We start from the raw sequence: 21,230 nt of genomic DNA on the forward strand, positions 1-21,230 counted from the left end.
TTCTCTCTCTCTCTCTCTCTCTCTCTCTCTCTCTCTCTCTCTCTCTCTCTCTCTCTCTCTGACCTTCCTTGAGGAGACCAATTTTTGGCTCTGGTGCCCGGTAGACCCACCATCACTCCCGAGTCTCACGTGACCCAATTGCATAAACCACTCTGTGGTCTATCTATTTGCACAGACCCATCTCAGAAAATAGACCTCTATGCAAATCTGAAGCTCTATCTCTGAGAGAGCTTCAGGGAGCAGCCGAGGCTCATCCACAAAGAGGCATTTCATTACGTTCATTGCCAAGTTTCCCATTTTATTTATTAATTATTGTTAGTTGTGTGCACCTAGATGTATTTTTAAATAGCTCCACAGTTCAGGGATTGAAGACCATGCAGAGGAATATTCAGTGTTATTATTCAGTGTTAATATTCAGTAAGTCATTCATAACATGGACACAAATAGAAAATTTCCTTAATATAGGTCACTGACCAACAAAGATTTGTGCAAACTTATGAAGCATCCTAATATCATAAAAGGGCAGCATTACTTTTAGAATTCAATGAATCATACTTGTGATGGTTGCTTTCCTTAACAAGAGGTTGTGTGGTGGAAATAAAATTAAGTTTACCATTCCATGCTGTTAATAACTAAATGCTCTTGATTTGGTACAAGGCTAACAGCAGAAAACTGATAGCAGCTTAAGAATGAGATATAGCACATGTGCTATATCTCATTCTCATTCCCTATATATATCTCATATGTGCTGGCAGTAATGTTTGACCTCACAAAACATTCACACAAGATAGCAACTTTTAAACAGACCTGGAAAAATATAGCAAAGAGTAGTGGCAGTGCATTGAGGATAGTGAGGCCACCCAGCTTGGAGAAGCGATGGTACGAAGTGAAGGACCAGGTGAGCGACACTAGTGATATCAGTACTGAAAACACTTGTTTGGACAACTGTGTTTCCGTCCCACGAGGAGACAATGACAGGATGGAGCCCAGGGTAACATCCTTCACCTGAGAAGAGAGAAAAAATTAACACAATGGTTACTATGATGTTTAAACATTTTGGTGAATGCAGCTTCCTACAAAAAATGGTTAAGAATTATGAATTTGAATGATAGAATTGTGGACATAAGTGGAGGAGAGAATGCATGCTGAAGACAAGTACTGGAACCCAATAACTATTCAGCATTTAAGGAAATTAAAAGGGACTAGAGGACTCCCTCAGATAACAGTCTTCAGGCTACAATCACACTGTATGCAGTTATAAAGTTTGCCAATTTTGAATATGTCCAGATATTAAAATAAATAATTAATGCATACACACACACACACACACACACACACACACACACACACACACACACACTTAGGAAATTACACAAATATCAGCTATTTAGAGAAAGGCAAACACAGTTCCAATCTACAAAAATGGTAGCCGAGAAGACCCTCTAAATTATAGACCCGTATCATTAACAAGCGTGAAAGTCAAAATACTAAAAAAAATAGTTAAAACCAAATGGGTAGAACACCTGCAGAGTAATGACATAATGGACCGACAGTATGGTTTTTGAACAGGAAGATCCTGTGTAATAAATCTTTAGTTTTTATGATAGTCACAGAGATTCTACAGGAAAGAAGTGGTTGGATTGACTGTGTTTATCTGGTTCTATAAAAGGCTTTTTACAGAGTCCCACACAAGAGATTGTTTTGTATGAAATCTCACACAAGAGATTCCGGTATGTATGAAAATTTTTCTGACAGAAAATGGGGGCAGTAATCAGAGGCAATGTATCAGACTTGAAGAGTGTCACTAGCAGAGTACCACAGGGTTCAGTTTTTGCATCAGTAATGTTCATTGTCTACATAAATCATCTACCAGAATGAATACAGAATTATGCAAATGATGATAAGATAATGAGGAAGATAAGAGATATAGATAATTGTCATGCCTTTCAAATTGACCTAGATAAAATAAGTGCTTGGAGCAGCATGTGGCAAATGGAATTCAGTGTGAATAAATGTCATCTTATGGAATGTGGAATCAGAGAAAATAGACAAAACACAACTTATAAATTATATGGAAAGGAATTAAAGAACTCTAATAAAGAACGAGATCTAGGGGTGGTTTGGGATAGTAAACTGTCGCCAGAGGAACACAAGGAACATTGCGAGAGAAGCGTTTGAGTCGCTATCCAACTTCAGATTCACTTTTAATTACATGAATGGTAAAATACTGAAGAAACTATTCACGACTTGTCAAACCAAAATTGGAATATACAATTTTGGTCTGTTACTCTACATCCTGATATTTCCTCTCTCATTTAACTCTCCATTTAATACCTGTCTGACAGGTATTCTCTTACCTAGTCCAGTACCTTTTCAACTACTGTAACCCCGCGATTATCCGGGATTAAAAAATCCGGAAAAAGCCCTTATACGGCCAAAATCGCGATCGGATAAAGTTATCACAATATCCGGCCAAAATACCCACAGGGACCGGATTAAAGCAGGATTAGTCGGATAAAATGTTGGGGCCCGGTTAATTTTCTGCAGAAATTACACTATCCGGTCAGTCGCCCGGATAATCATGACTGTCCGTATATGAAAACATGAGGCGGGCCATAAGGTATTAATCCCGTCTGCCCGTTACTCGAGGCGCATGGTGTAGGTGGGGGTGGGGTGGGTGGGTGGTGTCGGGAGAGAGGGGAGCGTTGGGAGGGACCACCTGGGGGGATAAGGGAGGGATGGGGAGCGGCCTATACACTACAGTACAGTAATTACTATCAATTTTAGAACAATTCATCTTAATCAAAAGAAATACTAGTAATTATGTAATAAAAAATTCCATACAAGTTTCCTAAAAACAATTTGCACAGGCTGAAGTTTCCTTCAAAAATATTTTTTTTTTCCCTCCTGGCGGCCTACGTAACGTGCCTCCTCCCTGCCCCGACTGGACCTGTCCAGGCCTGGTCAAGCCATGTGCTCTCTAACCTCGTGTTACACCACAGTGCCGCGCCATTAGTGAAATATTTTTTTAAGTAACTTTTTTATTTTCATAGGAACTTTGAACATTTTTGGCCAAGACTATGTCTGGTAGCAGTATGAATCGTTCTGGAGGTGTTAAGAGGAAGAAGGTTGTCCTAACACTTAAGGACAAGCTACGTGTTATACAACTTTGTGAACATGGCCGGTCTACTTCAAGTGTTGCCAAGGAATTTAATATAGGCACTAGTACCGTTTCTGATAAAAAGAGAAACTTATGCAATTCATTTCAACCTGTGAAAGTGAAGGTGCAAGCACTAGCAGAGGTTGTGGTAGAAAAACTATGAAAACTTTGACGCATGCAGTTGGATGAGGCTGTGTACAAGTGGTTTGCTCAGCACCGCACAGCTGGCGTGACAATTCGCGGCCCAGAAATACAAAATGCTGCAAGCCTTGGAATAAAGAATTTCGAAGCGAGTGAAGGGTGGGTTGCAAGGTTCAAGGGTAGGCACAATATTGTGAAGAGGAAAATTGTCGGTGAAAAATTGAGTGCAGATGAAAGCAGTGTAGAACCATTTAAACATTATATTCTCGTAATTTTCGTGGCAAATAATATATATTCGCATCAAAATTTATAATGCAGATGAAACTGGGTTGTATTGGAGGAGTTTACCAGAAAAAACTCTAGCAATGAGGAGTGAGGGTTGTGTGCCAGGACGTAAGGTTTGCAAGGACAGGCTCTCGGCCATGATGTGTGCGAATGCCGACGGCACAGACAGAATCACGTGTGCAATTGTTGGCAAATCTAAGAAACCAAGAACCTTGTAACATTGCATGGACAGACTGCCAGTGAAATATTATAACTCAAAAAATGCATGGTTTACACAGATCTTTCTTTCCTGGTTTCATGATGTGTTCTGCAGGGAAGTTCGTGCCTATCAAATTAAGAAACTCAAAATAAGGTCAAGCAAAGTTCGGGCTTTGCTGCTGCTTGATAATGCACCTGCCCACCCCAGAATTGACACGTTAACCTCACAAGATGGCAAGATAACGTGTATGGTACTTCCTCCTAACACAACCTCTCTCATCCAGCCTATGGATCAGGAAGTTATCTGTGCTACGAAGAGGTTGTACACCAAAAAGATGCTAAACGAAGTTTTGGTGGTTTTGCCTCTTCCGGAAAATATTGAACTCGGTGTGGATAACAGGGCTAAAAAAACCTTCAGAATTTGAAGACCTATACAATCAAGGAAGCCATCTATAACTGGGCCAAGGTGTGGAGTGAATTAAAGGAATTGACTATGAAAAATTCCTGGAAAAATCTCCTCACGTCTACGATCAGAAATGAGGAGGATGCAGAAATGGATTTTAAGGATTTACAGATGAAATCCATGGAATGTTTAGAAATGCCAGCGAAAACTTAGAAAGACAGGATGTGGTTGATTGGCTTGAACAAGATGCCAATGACCCAGGATATGGTGTGATGAGTGAAGACGAGATTCTCCAGTCTGTTACTGGTGAGGTCGACGAAGAGGATGTAGAAGGCAGTGAAGAACCAACACCAATGACCACGAAATACAGTAAACTCATGTCTTCTGTTGACTTGTTAATTAATTTTTCATCTAATTGTGCTCATCCAGAGGTTGGAAACATGTATCCATACCTTAGGCAAACAAAAGAGCTGATCATACAACTGGCCAGTGAACACAGAAGGCAAGCAACACTTGATTCTTATATGGTACGAAAATCAACCCAAGCGCCTTCAACAAGTGAGGCGGCACGCGCAACCCAAGTGCCTTCAACCAGTGAAGCTTCCTCGGCAGACAGTGCGAACTACCTTTGCCTAATGAACTGTACAGTAATTTTAAGTGTTAATTTTAGTGTTGTGTTACTATAAGTTACATAAATTGTCAAGAATTTTTAACTTCAAGATGAGTCATCAATCAAGAAAACGAACAACAAAAAGGTAAGTTGAGGTTTCTAGTTGAATATTTAATAATTATATATGGCATGTCAATTCAAATTATGCTGTTTGTAGTATAAAAATAGTTGGAAATGGTTAGTTTTGGACTCGTAGGTGAAAAAGTACCATTATCCAAAAAATGTGCTAATCCGGCTGGGGGTCCTTCCCATATAGTCCAGATGATCGAGTGGAGACAGTACTATATTAAAACTTCTACTACTATACTACTAAATTTTAAGTATCAATCTGTAACAGAGGACAATATCAAAGCAATTTTTGGACTGTTTAACCCTTAAACTGCGCATGGCGTATATATACGCCCTGAGTAACATGTCCCATGGTGCGCATGGCGTATATATATGCCATAGGGTGCCAGGCCTGATTCAAATGGCCCGCGGCTACACGGGGTTCACAGTAGCTTCCTCAGGGCTCTTGTAAACAGATGCCATTTTAAAAAAAAATCGTGGGCAATATTCTCGGGTGTGAGAAGCACAGTACTGTTGGAGCAACCAAGGCCGGCGCACGCAGCATGAGCGAACAGCATTGATGTTCAGCTTGTGGCCACAGCATCGCCGAAAAATGTCAAAATAAATATATAATTGTTATTATTTAGCGATGACAATATTACAGATGACCCATGACTGATATAAATAACCAGGGTTGTGATAATAGCAGGATTGTTGTAATAATTAGCGCTGTGGGAGGAGTGATGCTGAGAGATGGAGGGAGACAGCATCGTTTACTGACTGTGTGGCCACCTGTTATTGTCTGCATTCACCATACCAGCTCAGTGGTTCTCTATGGTGAACACAAATGTAGATACTTATATATAATGTGTGTATTAGTGTAATAACAGCAAAAGGATTATGCTGGGAGGAGCCATATGGGTGACGGAGGTGACGTCGTCTGCACGATTTGTCTAGCTGTTTAGAGGGTGGCCACTATGCTCTTTGGGCGCACTACAAGCTTAGGTATACAGTTACGGTGCATAAAACATGTAGATATTTATATATAATATGTGTATATAGGGTAATAACACTGCAAAAGGTATTGTTGGGGGAGAAAGTTTAGTGCGTGTGACCTTGAAAGAGTGAGGGAGCCGCCAGCCGCCATCTGTGTATAGCGACGACTCTTAGTGCCTGAACTAACTATATCAGCTTAGCTGTACAGTTGTGGTGAACAAAATATATACATACTTATATATAACGTCTGTATATAGTGTAATAACACCACAAATGGTATTGTTGGGGAAGAAAGTTTAGTGCGTGTGTTGAGGGAGTGGCAGCGAGTGGCTGGCTGGTGTGTGGCGGTAACTCTTCATTGCTTTTCGACTCTCAATACCAACTTAGTGGTTCGTTATGGTGACTAAAACATGCAGATACTTATATATAACCTGTGTATGGAGTGTAATAGCAGCAAAACTATTTGTTTATTGTTCTATAAACATTATAATTGAATCACTAATATGCACATCATACTTTTGAGTATAGCGATTATTCACCACTTTTATTATATAAATATATTACAATACACACTATTGAATAATATTACTGCAAAAAAACTAAGAAAAAATCAATCGGAGACATTGAAACAATTAGGTAATAATATTTTTGTGGCAACTCCCATCTGTCAGCGCGGGTGACGCTGACCGGGTCTGACGACCGCTCTGTCAACGCCCACTTTTTGCCAGACTTCCTCGGTCAATTGCGCCCAAAATATGTCACCTACGATTTTTTTTTCCGTGCTCAGGGGACACAAATTAACATTTTAGAAGACGAAAAAAAAATTTTGAATTTTTTTTTTTCTTGCGCACAGGGGTGTAAATGTCCCAAGGACCCCTGAGCAGTGTAAGGGTTAAAAGGATGCAATCCACTGAGCCTGCTCTCTCTTCCGCCCTATCTCAGTAACTGCTGAAGAATTGTCAAGTTTTTCTGGCATGACTTGTCTCCTAGAAGCACGTGCTGTCTTTGATTTGAAGTTTGTTCTTGCCTGATGTTACACAACCCTCTTCCTAATAATTTGTTTAGTATTTAACAGGGAATATATGTGCAGGCGATGAGTCACAATAACGTGGCTGAAGTAGTTAGACCAGACCACACACTAGAAGGTGAAGGGACGACGACGTTTCGGTCCGTCCTGGACCATTCAAAAATTGACTTGAGAATGGTCCAGGACGGACCGAAACGTCGTCATCCCTTCACCTTCTAGTGTGTGGTCTGGTCTAACTAGGGAATATATGTCTATGACACTTTATCACATCCCAACTGCCTCTTTCATTAGCCATGGAAACACTTTGGTTGGTTCTACAGCCTTGCTTATATCAAATTCCATCAGCTAATACAATACCATCTCCTCAGATACTAGCTTATCTTAGCTCATCTAATAGGCTCATCTTAGGCCTTGAAATGAGTCACCATCTCTATGAACACATGAAAACACGTAGAAACATAAAAAACCATGCTCTTTATCATAATGGGGTGTACTAATTCTTCTTAGCTGCAAAAAACAAACTCATCATTTGAACTGAGACAATTATTCATGCTACCACTTTTTACCACCATTCATCACATACCTTATCCAGCTCAGTGTAACGAGTGCCAACTATATACAACTGTAAGATGAGCTGGAAGGCTGACTCGAGCGTTGCTTCCATCACGTTGGTTATGGCCACCCTCATCTGTGCTACGTGCTTCAGGTCATAGTATTTACGAATTTTCATATCTCGCATGTGGTGCCGGTAAGTCTTTGTGTTGCCGTGTGATGGGAAATTATTGTATGACTTGGAATCCACCTAAAGACAAAAATAAAAGCTATAACCATTATAAAAATTAACATTTTAGAATATTTCAATTATCATTCATATTTTAATGAGCAAATACTGTATCATATCTATTTTAAACAAATATTAAAAAAAAAAAAAATCATACATTTCATCAAACATTTATTGAGTTATCTTCAAGTGGTTTTGTAGTGGAAAACATATGATACTGCACATGTTAATTTAATATATATACAGTTTGCGGTAAAAAAAAAAAACAGGGTTGAATATAATGAAACGCCATTTTCTGGGCAAGTCCCGGAGCCTCCTCGGAGCTATCCAGGCTGAGTGGATATGTATAACTTTCTGGCATCAGTCAAGGTGCTTGGAGTTCTTGGGACCACAAGCCAGAACCTGGCCCCCCTCAGAGAGGCACGAGGAGCAATGGCCTATAGAAACTCCTGTGGTTGGGAGCATTCTATGTCTGCTATTGACCGGGACAGGCACCCAGAAAGGTAGGCGCCCCAAAACAAACCCCCATTCTGGTGAAAATATTGCTACCAAAAGCTGAACGAGTGGACAGAACTCTCCAAACAAAATTAGCAAACTAGCATTACATCATCACGTCGTTGTCTCAGCAACCCCGGGAGGGGAAAGGGGGAGTCTCAGACCCATCAGCGCTGGTGATCCAACCGGCAGTTCTTAGGCTGGATGTCAAAATACGCGAAAAACACCACCGACCGGAGGGCGGGAGGGATGCGGGGAGCCTCCAGGACTCACTCGGAAAATGGCGTTTCATTACATTCAACGCTGGTTTTCTGGGGGAAGCCCCGTCGGCTCCCCGGAGCTACCTCACCAAAGATAAGGAAAAGAGGGAAGGAACCAGGAGGCGGACGCCACGCGCCCTAACCCACAAACAAGACCACAGACCAAACCAAAGAACCCTGTAGATGATACCTGGTTGATACCTGGTTGATGGGGTTCTGAGAGTTCTTCTACTCCCCAAGCCCGGCCCGAGGCCAGGCTTGACTTGTGAGAGTTTGGTCCACCAGGCTATTGCTTGGAGCGGCCCGCAGGCCCACATACCCACCAGATGATCCGGGAGACCGGACCCAGATCAAGAAGGAAGGTAACCCGTGCAAACCAAAACACGTCCACGGCCCCAGAGGCCAAGATGCGCAGAAAACAGCGAAGAGCCACAACCAAACATAACAAATGAAGCAACCCCGGCCTGACCAACCAAGCAGCAATGCAAGGACTCCTCCGGAAAACAGCAGACCCAAACATCACCCGAAAAGAAGGAGACTGCCGCAATCGAACAACCTACCACTAGGACCAAACGAGGCAGAAAAACACAGGCGCCGGAGCAGGAAAGAGCCGGAAACTCCCTGACCCGACCCCTAGAGGTCAATGCCAACAGGAAAAGGAGACCCAAAAAACAAAACAAAAAAATCACCAGAACCGAAGGAGTCACGACAAACCAAGGATAAGAAAGAAAATAGACCACCCGGGCCAACGACCAGGACAGCACCGGAAGCGCATGAGGAGGCCGGAGGTGAAACAACGCACTAAACAGCAAGCGGAACGGAGCAGAAGGAACAGCAACACCGAACGCAAGCCAGAGTATCCCAACCAGCGCCACCCGATACGAGGCAACAGTACTGTATATGGTACCAGACGACTGTCCTGGAACAACCCCGAAAGGAAATCAAGACATCCCTACCAGAGACCGAAGAACCCTTCGCAATAATATGAAAACCGGAAGGACCGCCAGGAACTACACACTGCCACTGAGACAAAGCACGCAGGTGGGACACCAACAACGAAGCCACCAGAGCCCACACAAGCGACGAGGAACTCGAGACAAAAACCCGAGACACGAAAACTCGAGGGGAAGAACGAACCAGCCTCATAAAGGGCTGAACTGATCAGCAAAAAGAAGCGGAGCCGCGGGAAGACCCTCAGGATAGGAAACCGAGCAAGGAAGCGCCCCCAACCAAGGCTAGCAAAGAATCAGAAGGAACGGCCACCAGGGAACCAGGAACCCAATCCTAACGAGCTGGGAAGGAACCAACTTGGGCGAGCAGACACGCCCCGTCCGGGAAGAACTTCCCCCCTCCCAGGAACCCTGAAGGACCAACAAGGCCAAAAACTGAAGAGCCAGGGGCCCCAGGCAGAGGCCAACAAGGAGAACGAGCACCACAAACTAAAGTGTGAGATGCGAAGCGAAAAACAGCGACCCCGCAGGAGCAGCGCAACCAGCTCCAGCAGGGAAGAACGACGCACGCGTCTCCAAGGTATACATGAGAACTACTCAGGACGTGTACCGCAGGAAAACAAAAACGTACGTTCCAGAAAAGGAACAAAGAAAAACCGTAGCCAGGACCAGAATCCTAGCTCCTCCTGTCCCAATGAAAAGGAACCGAAAGAGCATAAGAGAGTGATCAGATGTCTACAATCACCCACAGACATTGCAACACAAGCTGGCAGGGAGATATAAGGAAAAAGTGAAAGAACTTTTGGGAGCCGGTCAGCCGAGCAGACAGCACGCTGGACTTGTGATCCTGTGGTCCTGGGTTCGATCCCAGGCGCCGGCGAGAAACAACGGGCAGAGTTTCTTTCACCCTATGCCCCTGTTACCTAGCAGTAAAATAGGTACCTGGGTGTTAGTCAGCTGTCACGGGCTGCTTCCTGGGGGTGGAGGCCTGGTCGAGGACCGGGCCGCGGGGACACTAAAGCCCCGAAATCATCTCAAGATAATCAAGAAACTCTGTTCCAAAACTGAACACTGGGGAAGTCCAAAATCAGGGAACTGAACCTGGACAGAAGCTCACCCCAGCACCTAGCATCAGTATTGCCAATAAGCACCTATCAAGGTACACAACCATGTGCAGCATTGAGGGAGGAAAAAATACGCAAGGAAAAGACCCGAATTACGGTCCATACACCGGCAGCTAGGAACAAGAAAGTACAACGCATATGACAAACGGCGAAGATCCAAGTAGCAGCCGGTAGCACAATGTACACGACCAACCACATCGTGTGTTGTGGTTGGTCGCACATACACAGAGGGACTTCATGGACATAAGGGTGCAGCCAGGCACAAGAAGATAGGCAAGGAAGGAGTGTCCAGATATCAGAGATCGAGTCAACGAATGAGTATACAGAAAGCACGGACTGAGGGAACGAAGGAGTGTCCAAATACAGTATTGAGAAAAGACCCAGGCGCCGAAAGACGATACAAAAGGCACCAAAATACGGGGTTGCGCCCCACAGTACATATAACAAAGAATAAGATACACGGACAGTGTAAAGTCACAGTAAGACACACACAAAGTGGCCAAGCTAAACACACAACACCTAACATCCCACCAAAAAGCGAGAATCAGTGCCTAGCCGACATTCGCCAGATAATACAATCTCACCTGCAGAACAGAGACACGGCCATGTCACAACACTACTGAGCCGTGCAATTTACCAGGAGCATCACAAGTGGAGAATATTCAGAGGTGCGTGCCCAGCAGGAAAAGACGAGGAGCATGCAGTACAGAGGCGGAGGAGGCGCCACTCTGAGCCACTCCACACCCGCATGCAGAGAAAAGAACTAGGTGATTGCCCCACATATAAAATCCAGAACACCCCGAGTATCCAGGGGGTTATGACTGGAGATAAGAGGAGCGAGAATGGTGTATAATCTGCGAGAAAGGACGCAGAACAATAACACACGTGTACACCGTCCAAAACCAAACAATCACCCCAGCCCCAGCGCCTGAGGTCTGAGCTGCACACCCGTCTTCTGAGGAGGGTGCCAGCAAGGCGTATGTAACGAAGAACAGGAATGGCGAGACAGGAAGGAGAGACAGTGCGAATACAAAATAATGCGAAAATAGAATTGAAATAAGACAAGTAATACCGAAGAGGACCCACGAGTACGTGAAAGGACTAGAGGGAAGCCTCACCAGAAGTCGACAGAGGTTACAATAATACTGGAAGTATCGAAGCTTTCCGCGAACCAACGAGAACCGTGAGAAGCAGGCACAAATGCACGGAGGCACATATGGGCCCAAAGGAACCCTTGACCAAGGGACATGCAGGGATCCCGATACAAAGGGAACATTATCGTGACATGGAGAAAAGTACATGTCCAAGAGAAAAGGGTGAGGAAAAAGGTGAAAAACACCCACAGGAATGACGGAACCCTTGGACCCGAAGGGACACGGAATCAAACCCGGGGAGGAGTAGATCTGAAACCAACACGAACGCAGAGGGGGAAGAAAAAACCCCACGAGGAACTGCAAGCCCCACTCCGAGGGCACAAAAGCACAAGTGGGGTAAACGGGGCTTAGGCCCCCCAGGCAACCCCTCCCCAACCCCGGGAACCTCACCGGCAGAACCCGGGGCCGAGTCATCCCCCCCAACCAAAGCTCCGGCCTCACAAGAAAATGCCGGGGCAGCCGTAAAAAAACACTAAGGAAGGGAGCTCACTGGTCACACCCATACGGCATGGCTGGAGGAACAGGCTCGAATGCCTCCGCCACCACCCCGGAAGAGGAAAACCCCCGAGACCACCCGAGTCTCAACCTAACTAGACCCTGCCCCAACTCCGAAACCCGCCAACAGATCGGAGCCAGAAGCAAGTGGGAAGGAAGTTTGCACAACAGAAGGGGAAGGATTAGGAGGAGCTGACTAAACCAGAGCTGAAGTGACTCCCACCCCCAAGTACGAACCTCTATAACCAAAACGGAGCAGTCTCGGGGCATCCGAGGCCGCAACCAACTGAGCGCGCTGCAGCGACCGAACCGAGCATGCAACGCAGCAGCTGCCTGCACCCACATATATTGAGTAGCATGGGTGAACTGGAGCATGTACAGATAACAACGTCACAAGACTCTGGGTCAAAAGAATACCGACCCAACTGGCAGCAGGCGGAGGCACAACTAGTGAATGTCGCCCCGAGACAATGGGAACAGAGCAACCTTCAAACTCGCTGTCTGCAAGAAGCGAGAGGGAACTTAAGGGTCACATCCACCGGACCACGGAGCTCCCGTGGGATTTCCCAGGGCCCTTAGCCACTTTAACACGCTAAAGGAAGCCAAGGCAGGGTACTGCGAACCGGCACCCAAGTCTACCAAATGAACTTCTAAAAGCTGAACCCCTGGGACGTGTTCACTCACGGGGGCCCTAGTAGGTGAAACCACCAACACAAGAAAACACACACCAACCCCAACAACAGAGAGGGGGAGGACAAAGCAGACCCTCCCACCAGGCAGGAAGAAACAAAAACAAAAGAAAAACCTTGCAAGAGGACAACATACCCAGGCAGAACAGAGTCGGTTGCCATAATAGGTAATAACTAGTTGTGCAATACCCTGCGTCCCTACCAGTGATGAAAACTACCTCCTACCACTGAGACAAACTAGGGCAACAAAACCCCAGCTGACCCCAAGGGCGGCCCAGTACCGAGCAGTAAAGGACACAGCGGAGGTAGATCCCAAAGAGACTTGTGGAAGGTGGCCCCAAGCCCCAAGGCCAGTACTTACAGGGCACCTAGGGAAGGAAACCTTAGGTGCATGCAGCCCGAGTACCATGGAATCTTACTCCTGGCTCACACACCACCTGTAGAGACAGCCCACACCACAAGGCACAGAACTGAGGCAAAACCGGAGCCAGAGGCACACGACTTCTCCAGAATTGCATCAGCCAAGAACTGTCGGTTGAATCGCTGACATGGGGAGGGGGGTCTGGGGCTCCCCCTTCCCCCTCCCGGGGAGGGGGCATTGCGCAGACTGCGGCGACGTGATGACGTCTTGCTAGTTTGCTTATTTTGTTTGGGGAGTTTTGTCCACTCGTTCGGCTTTCAGTAGCAATATTTTCACCAGAATAGGGGTTTGTTTTGGGGCGCCTACCTTTCTGGGTCTCTGTCCCAGTCGATGGCAGACATAGAATGCTCCCAACCACAGGGGGGCCACTGCGCCTCGTGCCTCTCTGAGGGGGCCAGGTTCTGGCTCGTGGTCCCCGATAGGCAAGAACTTCAAGCACATTGACTGATGCCAGAAAGTTATACATATCCATTCAGCCTGGATAGCTCCGGGGAGCAAACGGAGCTCCCCCCAGAAACATGCCGTATCCAGTGGAAAAACTGTATAAACAAAAGACAAATCTAAGCAGCTATTACCTTTTACATAATAGAGGCAAGAGCAAAAAACTGAAGCAGTAGCGTGCTACCAGGATCTACAAAAACACAGAAAATAAATACAATAAATAAGAAAACAAAACAGAGTAAAATTGGTAACCCAAGTTGGAATAACTGTAAAATGACATCTTGCCCCAAATTTTGCTGTGTAATTATCATCATTATGAAGCTTCCCCGCCTCCTCCCCTTTCTCCCAACAACAACTAAATGTAAACAATAACAAAGGGATTATAATGGTTGCTCTATGTACTGAGAGGAGAGGCACATAACCATCGAATACATGACGTGCAGGCGATGAGTCACAATAACGTGGCTGAAGTATGTTGACCAATCCACACACTAGAAAATGAAGGGACGACGACGTTTTGGTCCATCTTGGACCATTCTCAAGTCGATTGTGGTCGACATTGTGGCCGAAACGTCGTCGTCCCTTCATTTTCTAGTGTGTGGATTGGTCAAAATACATGATGTGATCAGAGCTTCAGTTGCTGGTCTAAGGCAGTGGTTCCCAATCAATAGGATATGACCCCTTTGGGGATCTCTTCAGTAAGAAGAAAATAGGGCCTTTCCCAAAAAGGTTGGGAACCACTAGTCTAAGGGGATCCGAGCTCGTTATTGGTCTAAGGAGATTGGAGATCTACTTGTCGGCTAAAGGGGATCAAAGATCTAGTTGGCAATCTAAGGGAGATTGGAGTTTAGTTGATGATCTAAGGGGATTGGAGCTCTAGTCGGAGATAAAAGGAGATTGGAGCTCTGGTTGTCGGTGTAAGGGAATATTTTTCACCAAGAACTATAAATAATCAACAAATTAACAACACTAATGAAACCCAACACAAACAAGAAGAACAAACTGAACACAAATATGGGTAAAAAGCATGGAGGCTGTGGCTGAAGAAAGTGCTTTAATGCTGTTTTAACCCACATTACTTAGTACATATGCACAGACATGATATGAAAACCAAAATACACAAGAAATGTGATATTGCAATCTGGTGGCCTCGTACAAGCCAATAAGCTTTCTGAAATTGTATTTATTCTTATGATCTACTCTCCTTTATATCTGCATTCACTATTTTGTACATTATCTACTGCAATACAATTTACCTGCTTTCTGTATAAAGTTATTTGGATATGTCATTTAACAAGAAATAAATATAATTAAATTTGGGGGTATTTAATGCAATAAGAAGCAAGCAAGAGGCACGATATCCACCAACCAGAATGTTTTGATGAGAAAACACACGAAGCACTGATATTTCATGTATTGTAATACTATGAAATCCTTTCTTTTTTTAGCAAGACTTTTAGAAATGGCTTCATTTCAAACAAAAAATAAACAGATAATATCCATTGACATTTAACCAACAGACGAACTGCATTAAAGCTTGTGCACCAGAACATTAACAACATTTTAGGACAAAAAATAGGAATTTCAGACACAAACCTCTTGCATCTGTCTGGCAGTCACATTCATGTGTTTCATCTGAGCGTAGGTATTTTCCAGGTATGCCATGACGGGTGCGAGGGGCGTAAGGAAGATGAAGGTATACACAGACACACGCAGGAAACTGGGTAAGCGACGGAACACTGGGAGGATGTCTGGCTGCGTGACGTGGATATAGAGGTTCCACATGGACAGCAGAGTGATGGGGAGCAGGATGAAGAACATGGTCAACACAAAGTTAATCTTGTACTGGGAGTCTGTGATGTCATCGAAGATGTCCATAAACTTTCGACGATATTCCTGAAACATCATTATCCAATTATGAATAGTTTTTAAGAATAAGACATCGGAGCAAAAAGGCATATGAAGAAGTTTATTTTTAGGTATCTTAAAAAAGTTAGGCACACACACATTGACTAAGTTGCCCCAGAAACACTTACATGGAGTGTAAAAGGAAGAAGATAATCAAGAGAAAGTGCTAAGTGAGTACAACTTTACAGCACTTGGAAGGGATACAAGGACAAGGAGCTGGGACAAGAGGACGAAGTGTGGGAATGGTGCCTGACCACTTCTTCCATTGGGAATCAAATGCCAACCCTGCAAGTAGCATATGTGACTATACAGCACTTGGAAGGGATACGAGGACAAGGAGCTCGGATATGAGTTTACCTGGAGAGGATTCCAGACATTCTACTCCCAAAGCCCAGCCTGGGGTCAAGCTCATGTTGTGATAATTTGGTCCAACAGGCTGTTGCTTGGAGCGGCTCGCAGGCCCACATATCCACTACAACCCGGTTAATCCAGCATTTCTTACAAGAACCGTATATCTATCTAATATCGAGCAATATATCTTATGCTTGCTGGAATAGTACTGAACAACCATGGACCTCTGATATTCCCACAGTGCTCTCTGACTGTGCATATGGCATCTCTATTCCTCACTGGTTCTATTCTGCATTTCACTCTGTAGATTTGCTCAAGTATGTTGATCTTTTACTTTTTTTTATCAGCTTGTTATTTTTTAGTCTTATTTAGAAGTAATTTTTATGCTGATTTTTTTCATCTGCAAAGGGTGACAGAAAGCTATGACTTGTATTCTTGTCTAGATTTTATATGAGAATGAGAAAAAGTAGTGATGCAAGGACTGTGCCCTGAGGTACATAAGTACATGGCTTTTCACTGCACTTGGATGGTTTTATTTGATTGACAGTTACTCTTTTCATTATGTGACAGAAGATTTAAAATCAAATGCCCAAGTTAAGTCTTTATTCCTATTGATATCATTTTTATGGACTATCACTCGAAGGAAACTTATTAAATGCATTGGCAAAGTCCGTGAATTGATCTGCCTTTTGTTTTTCTTCTAATGCTTCTGCAATTTTGGGTCCTAGTGGTTCAGTAAATGAACTAGACAGGATCTTCCTGCTCTAAACCCATGTTGACCTGGGTTGTGAAGTACTGTATATTGTTCTTCTTGAAACTGGAGATGCAATTTCTAATCTCTCTTTTTTATTGTGTGGTGTTAGCATGACTGGTCTATAGTTCCTAGTCGAAGCTATACTACAGTACCTTCCTAGTGCAGTGGAGCTATATCTGCTGATTTAAGTATTTCTGGTATCTCACCCTGTGTTCAAGTTTTTCTCCCCTACTATACAGTATTGAGTTTCATGCTACTGGTACTTTACATTTCATTTTGAACATTGAATTCCAGGAGTCAGGACCTGGGGCTAAGTGCATGGGCATGTTGTCAATTTCTCTTGGAAAGTCTGCTGTGCTCGCGTTGATATCAATTATAATTAGAAAATCAGTAGGAGCCACGAGGAGGATTCGAACCCGCACACTGGGGGGCCCCACCCTAGACCACTACACCACAACATTGTCACAAACAATGTAACCTGAGATTCAAGTGAATCCTCTAGGGTCCTGATGCTTCCACTGAAGCCCAATCAGGGGTTTCATGCATTGCCTCCAAGCACTCTGGCTGTGGTCCAGTTATTCTTCCTCCAACACTTCTCTTCAAATGCACAATAAAATCACATTAATGTGATGCATCAATGAGAAAATCAGTAGCAGCTGTGAGAAGAATTCAAACCCATACACTTTGTACTCCCCAAGCCCATGCCTTGCTCTTGGCCATGTCGTGGTGTAGCAGTGTAGGGAGTGGGCTTGGTAGTACCAAGTATGTGGGTTCTAATCCTCCTCATAGCTCCTACTGATTTTTCATTGATGCAAACAGTTAAAAAAGTACTATCTAAACAGGAGGATGGTTTGGAATATCATGCATCACCGAGGGCTAAAATTTTTGCACATGAATGTTACTTCATGTACGCTTACACCATACCAAATTTCACGTAAATCTGAGATAGTCTGGTTGGGGGCTGTGATGTTTTGGCATGAAATGACCCTATATAGTTATACTGACTTAGCACTGTCTCTTGATAATCATCCTTGCTTCTGACACAGAAACAATGGAGAATAGAATGAAAAAAATAAGGGCGTCCCCGATGGACAAAATGCAAAATGTTATAATCAGAGAAGATGAATTGAGTACGGAACAATTTGACACGTGGGTTTCTGAAAGATTGGACCTAGGACTATTGCTGTTCACAATTATCTACTGGAATGAACAATTTGTCAATGTTTGTAGATGATGTGACTATTAAGAATTGTGAAAACCAAGGAAGACTGATGACAATACAGTATATGAAAACACAGTTGAATGCCATGTGAGAGCAGACAGATGGCTACTAGAGTTCAATTCCAATAAATGTTATATAATGAAGATGGAAAAGGGAGATGAACTAGGAAGTGGACATAATTCCCAAATTAACACCAGATGTACAGATTGGGTAATATCTGCAGCACAAGGGAAACTGGCAAACATTTGAATAGCATTTAAAGTTAAAAATAAGGACTCTTTCAAGGCTACCTATACAGCCTGTACAAGTTCAATACTGTAATATCCACCTCTGGAATGAAAGTAAGCACAAAACTAAACTAAAAAAAAAAAAAAAAAAAAAAAAGTGATGCGAGTTTGAGACAAGATTAGCACCAGGTTAATAGAACACTCTCATAACATTATAGAGGCGAAGGAACAAAGGGGATATGATCACTACATACAAGACACTGAGGGAAATTAGACAAGAAGGACGAGGACAGCCTCTGTAAACTGGGAGAAAGTAGAACAAGAGGACATTAAAGGAAGCTGGAAATGCAAATGTATTCAAGAAGCAAGTTATTTGAATGTGGACTGATGATGAACAGTGAAATAAAAGAATAACTGACCTCTTCTGATGCGGCGATTTCTTCTGCATTTTGGGTATGGTTTTCCCCAGAGTAATCTGTGAGGTTCATGTTGCGCATGTAATCCTGGTAATATTCTACTGCCAGGAGAATATCCGTGTACACATCCAGATAGTAAAAAACAGAGGGCAGAAGAAAACATGAGAGAAAGAACCAAAAGTTCCAGCAGTGGCGTTGAGCTCTCGTGGATTCATACATGGCTTGTAGTTGTGAACGTGCCTTAGAGCTGGCCTCGGTAGTGCCCAGCTGCACACGGAGGCACATTTCTGCGCTGGGCTTGTTTGTATGCAAGAGCTTTTCACACTCGAGCACTCTTACTACAGCATTGTCATACTGTCCTAGGTTATTTCTTTCTGTATAAAACTGCAGCAGTGTTTCACCATTGGTTGCCTTGACATGAACTTTACGCACCAAGCTGTATTCCAAAAATCTCTGCACAATGTCATACCTAAGGAAGAAAATAACTTATTTATATAACTTACTACTATGAAGAGGGAGGGAGAAGGAACAGACAGTGGGTACTGTACCATAAAGAATGAATAGGAAAGAAGACAGGAGAGAGAAATGCAATAATAGGGAACACAGAGAAAGGAAAGGAAGGGAAAGGAAGGGAAAGGAAGGGAAAGGAAAGGAAGGGAAAGGAAGGGAAAGGAAGGGAAAGGAAGGGAAAGGAAGGGAAAGGAAAGGAAAGGAAAGGAAAGGAAAGGAAAGGAAAGGAAAGGAAAGGAAAGGAAAGGAAAGGAAAGGAAAGGAAAGGAAAGGAGAGAGTGGTGCCGAAATACTTGGTAAACACTAAAGCATAAAAGCTTAGTAAACAACAATGAAGAAATTATCTACTCTTTGGTCCCAGCCATTACAATGCCCTCTACACCTCGTCCTCTCCGCTACTATCCACCCAAGCTTAATGACAATTAATATTTTCCCCCCTGCAATAATGTTACTTGTTAGACAGGGTTCTGGGTGTTGTTCTACTTCCTAAGGCCAGGCTCGACTTGTGAGTGTTTGATCCATCGGACTGATGCCTAAAGCAGCTTGCAGGCCCACATACACTACATTACACTACACTGGCCCACTACAACCCAGTTGGTCTGGTACTTCTTGCAAGAAATTGTAAGCAAATTTTCATGAAAAAGTACATTTTTGTTCTGGCAATATTTCTTATACTTGCTAGAATACTGAACAGCTATGGACCTCTAATGTTTATACAGTGTTCTCTGATTGTGACTATGGTACCCGGCTCTATTCTACATTTCCTACCATATCGTTCACTCCAGTAAGTTGTTATTTTACTGTGCAAATCTGGGACCTGACCTTCCAGTATCTTCCACATATATATTATGTGATACCTCTCTCATCTCCTTACCAGAGAGTACATTGTGAGAGCTCCAAGATGGTCCCAATAATTTAGGTTCTTTATCTATGTATGTTGTATATGTGCTCTGTATTCCCTCTACATCAGCCATCTCTCCTGACAAGAAGAGGAAAGAGAATATTGAGCAGTACTCAGGGTGGGACAACACAAATGATTTGAAAAGTATTGTGGTGGGATCCTTGGATTTGAAGGTTCTCATAATCCATTATTTTTATATTTGGTTGGCCATTTTTCCTAAACGTAAGGTTATCATCATTATTCCTGGAACCGTTACATGTTGCTTACCTACTATGAGTAGATCTGATTGTGTCTTGTGTCCTGTATTTCGGTGAAGGTTTTCATTTTTTATACTAAGAACATGGAATTTATAAGTTAAGCATCATGTTATTTTCTGCTTCCCAACCAAAAACTTTATTAATAACAGCTTGTAATTTTACAATGTGTGATGGTGTCCCACCCCTATATTTCTCCTAACCCAGCTTAAAGCCATATCTCCAGAACCTGAGCATTTTCTGATATCCAGGGAACATTTTCTTATGTGTGAGAGTGTGGAGCGTTATGCGGTTGGCTGTAAAATTGCCATTTAAGTTTGATTATGCAAGGGGCTTACACCCTTTTGAGGCACAAGATGGCGCCGAGCCATTCTGTTTCCCGCCAAAGCATCGCGGTACCTGCCGGCACCCGATTGGCCAGGTAAGGTCACGTGCCGGAAGTGACCAATGACGAGAGCCCTCGGGCGGTGTGACGTCACGAGGCGGAGGGCTTCCAGGGCGGCTGGTGCCTGGGCGGGCAGAGTACATCACAGACCGTCACAGAGAGAGGATGCGTTCCAGTGAGCTCCAGATCTAGAGGCCAGAGCGCCCCTACCAGTGGATTTAAGCATCGCTTTCATACTGCAGACATCCCGTGGAGTGCCAAGAAGCAAGGATTGGCCAGGCTGGAGAGTCAAGAGCTCTATTACCAAGAGTCTGTAGCAGGGACGAACGTTGGGCTGGAGACGTCTGGGACGCCCAATGGACCACGTTCTACATATCAAGCGAGTAGCAACGGCCGGGCCGAATCTACTGGAAGTGAGGCAAGGGGAAACTATACTGGACTGCAAAATGGGTCAACAGTGGCAGTGAGAGGACGACGACGACGGCACAGGTACCTGACTCTAGTACCCCGAGGAAGCAGAGGAGGAGTACCGTACCTGCCGGGTGTGAGGACGCGCTACTACAA

The 21,230-nt window shown here is 44.0% G+C and overlaps 1 protein-coding gene across 4 annotated transcripts in view; it reads right to left on the reverse strand.

Annotated features, from left to right (window-relative positions):
- Positions 1-21,230, reverse strand: part of LOC123754693 (uncharacterized) — a 236,908-nt gene that overhangs the window by 71,751 nt on the left and 143,927 nt on the right. For 3 of the 4 annotated variants that reach the window (XM_069326275.1, XM_069326274.1, XM_069326273.1), the window contains exons 12-15: positions 18,620-19,085; positions 15,335-15,634; positions 7,512-7,730; positions 808-1,005 (exon numbers count right to left, since the gene is read on the reverse strand). In XM_069326275.1, the coding sequence (XP_069182376.1) occupies positions 808-1,005; positions 7,512-7,730; positions 15,335-15,634; positions 18,620-19,085 (1,183 nt within the window). The remainder of the gene's footprint in view (positions 1-807; positions 1,006-7,511; positions 7,731-15,334; positions 15,635-18,619; positions 19,086-21,230) is intronic. The other variant, XM_069326276.1, reaches the window with a different exon arrangement.

Source organism: Procambarus clarkii, chromosome 18 (assembly GCF_040958095.1).
Source record: "Procambarus clarkii isolate CNS0578487 chromosome 18, FALCON_Pclarkii_2.0, whole genome shotgun sequence".
Lineage (NCBI taxonomy): Eukaryota > Metazoa > Arthropoda > Malacostraca > Decapoda > Cambaridae > Procambarus > Procambarus clarkii.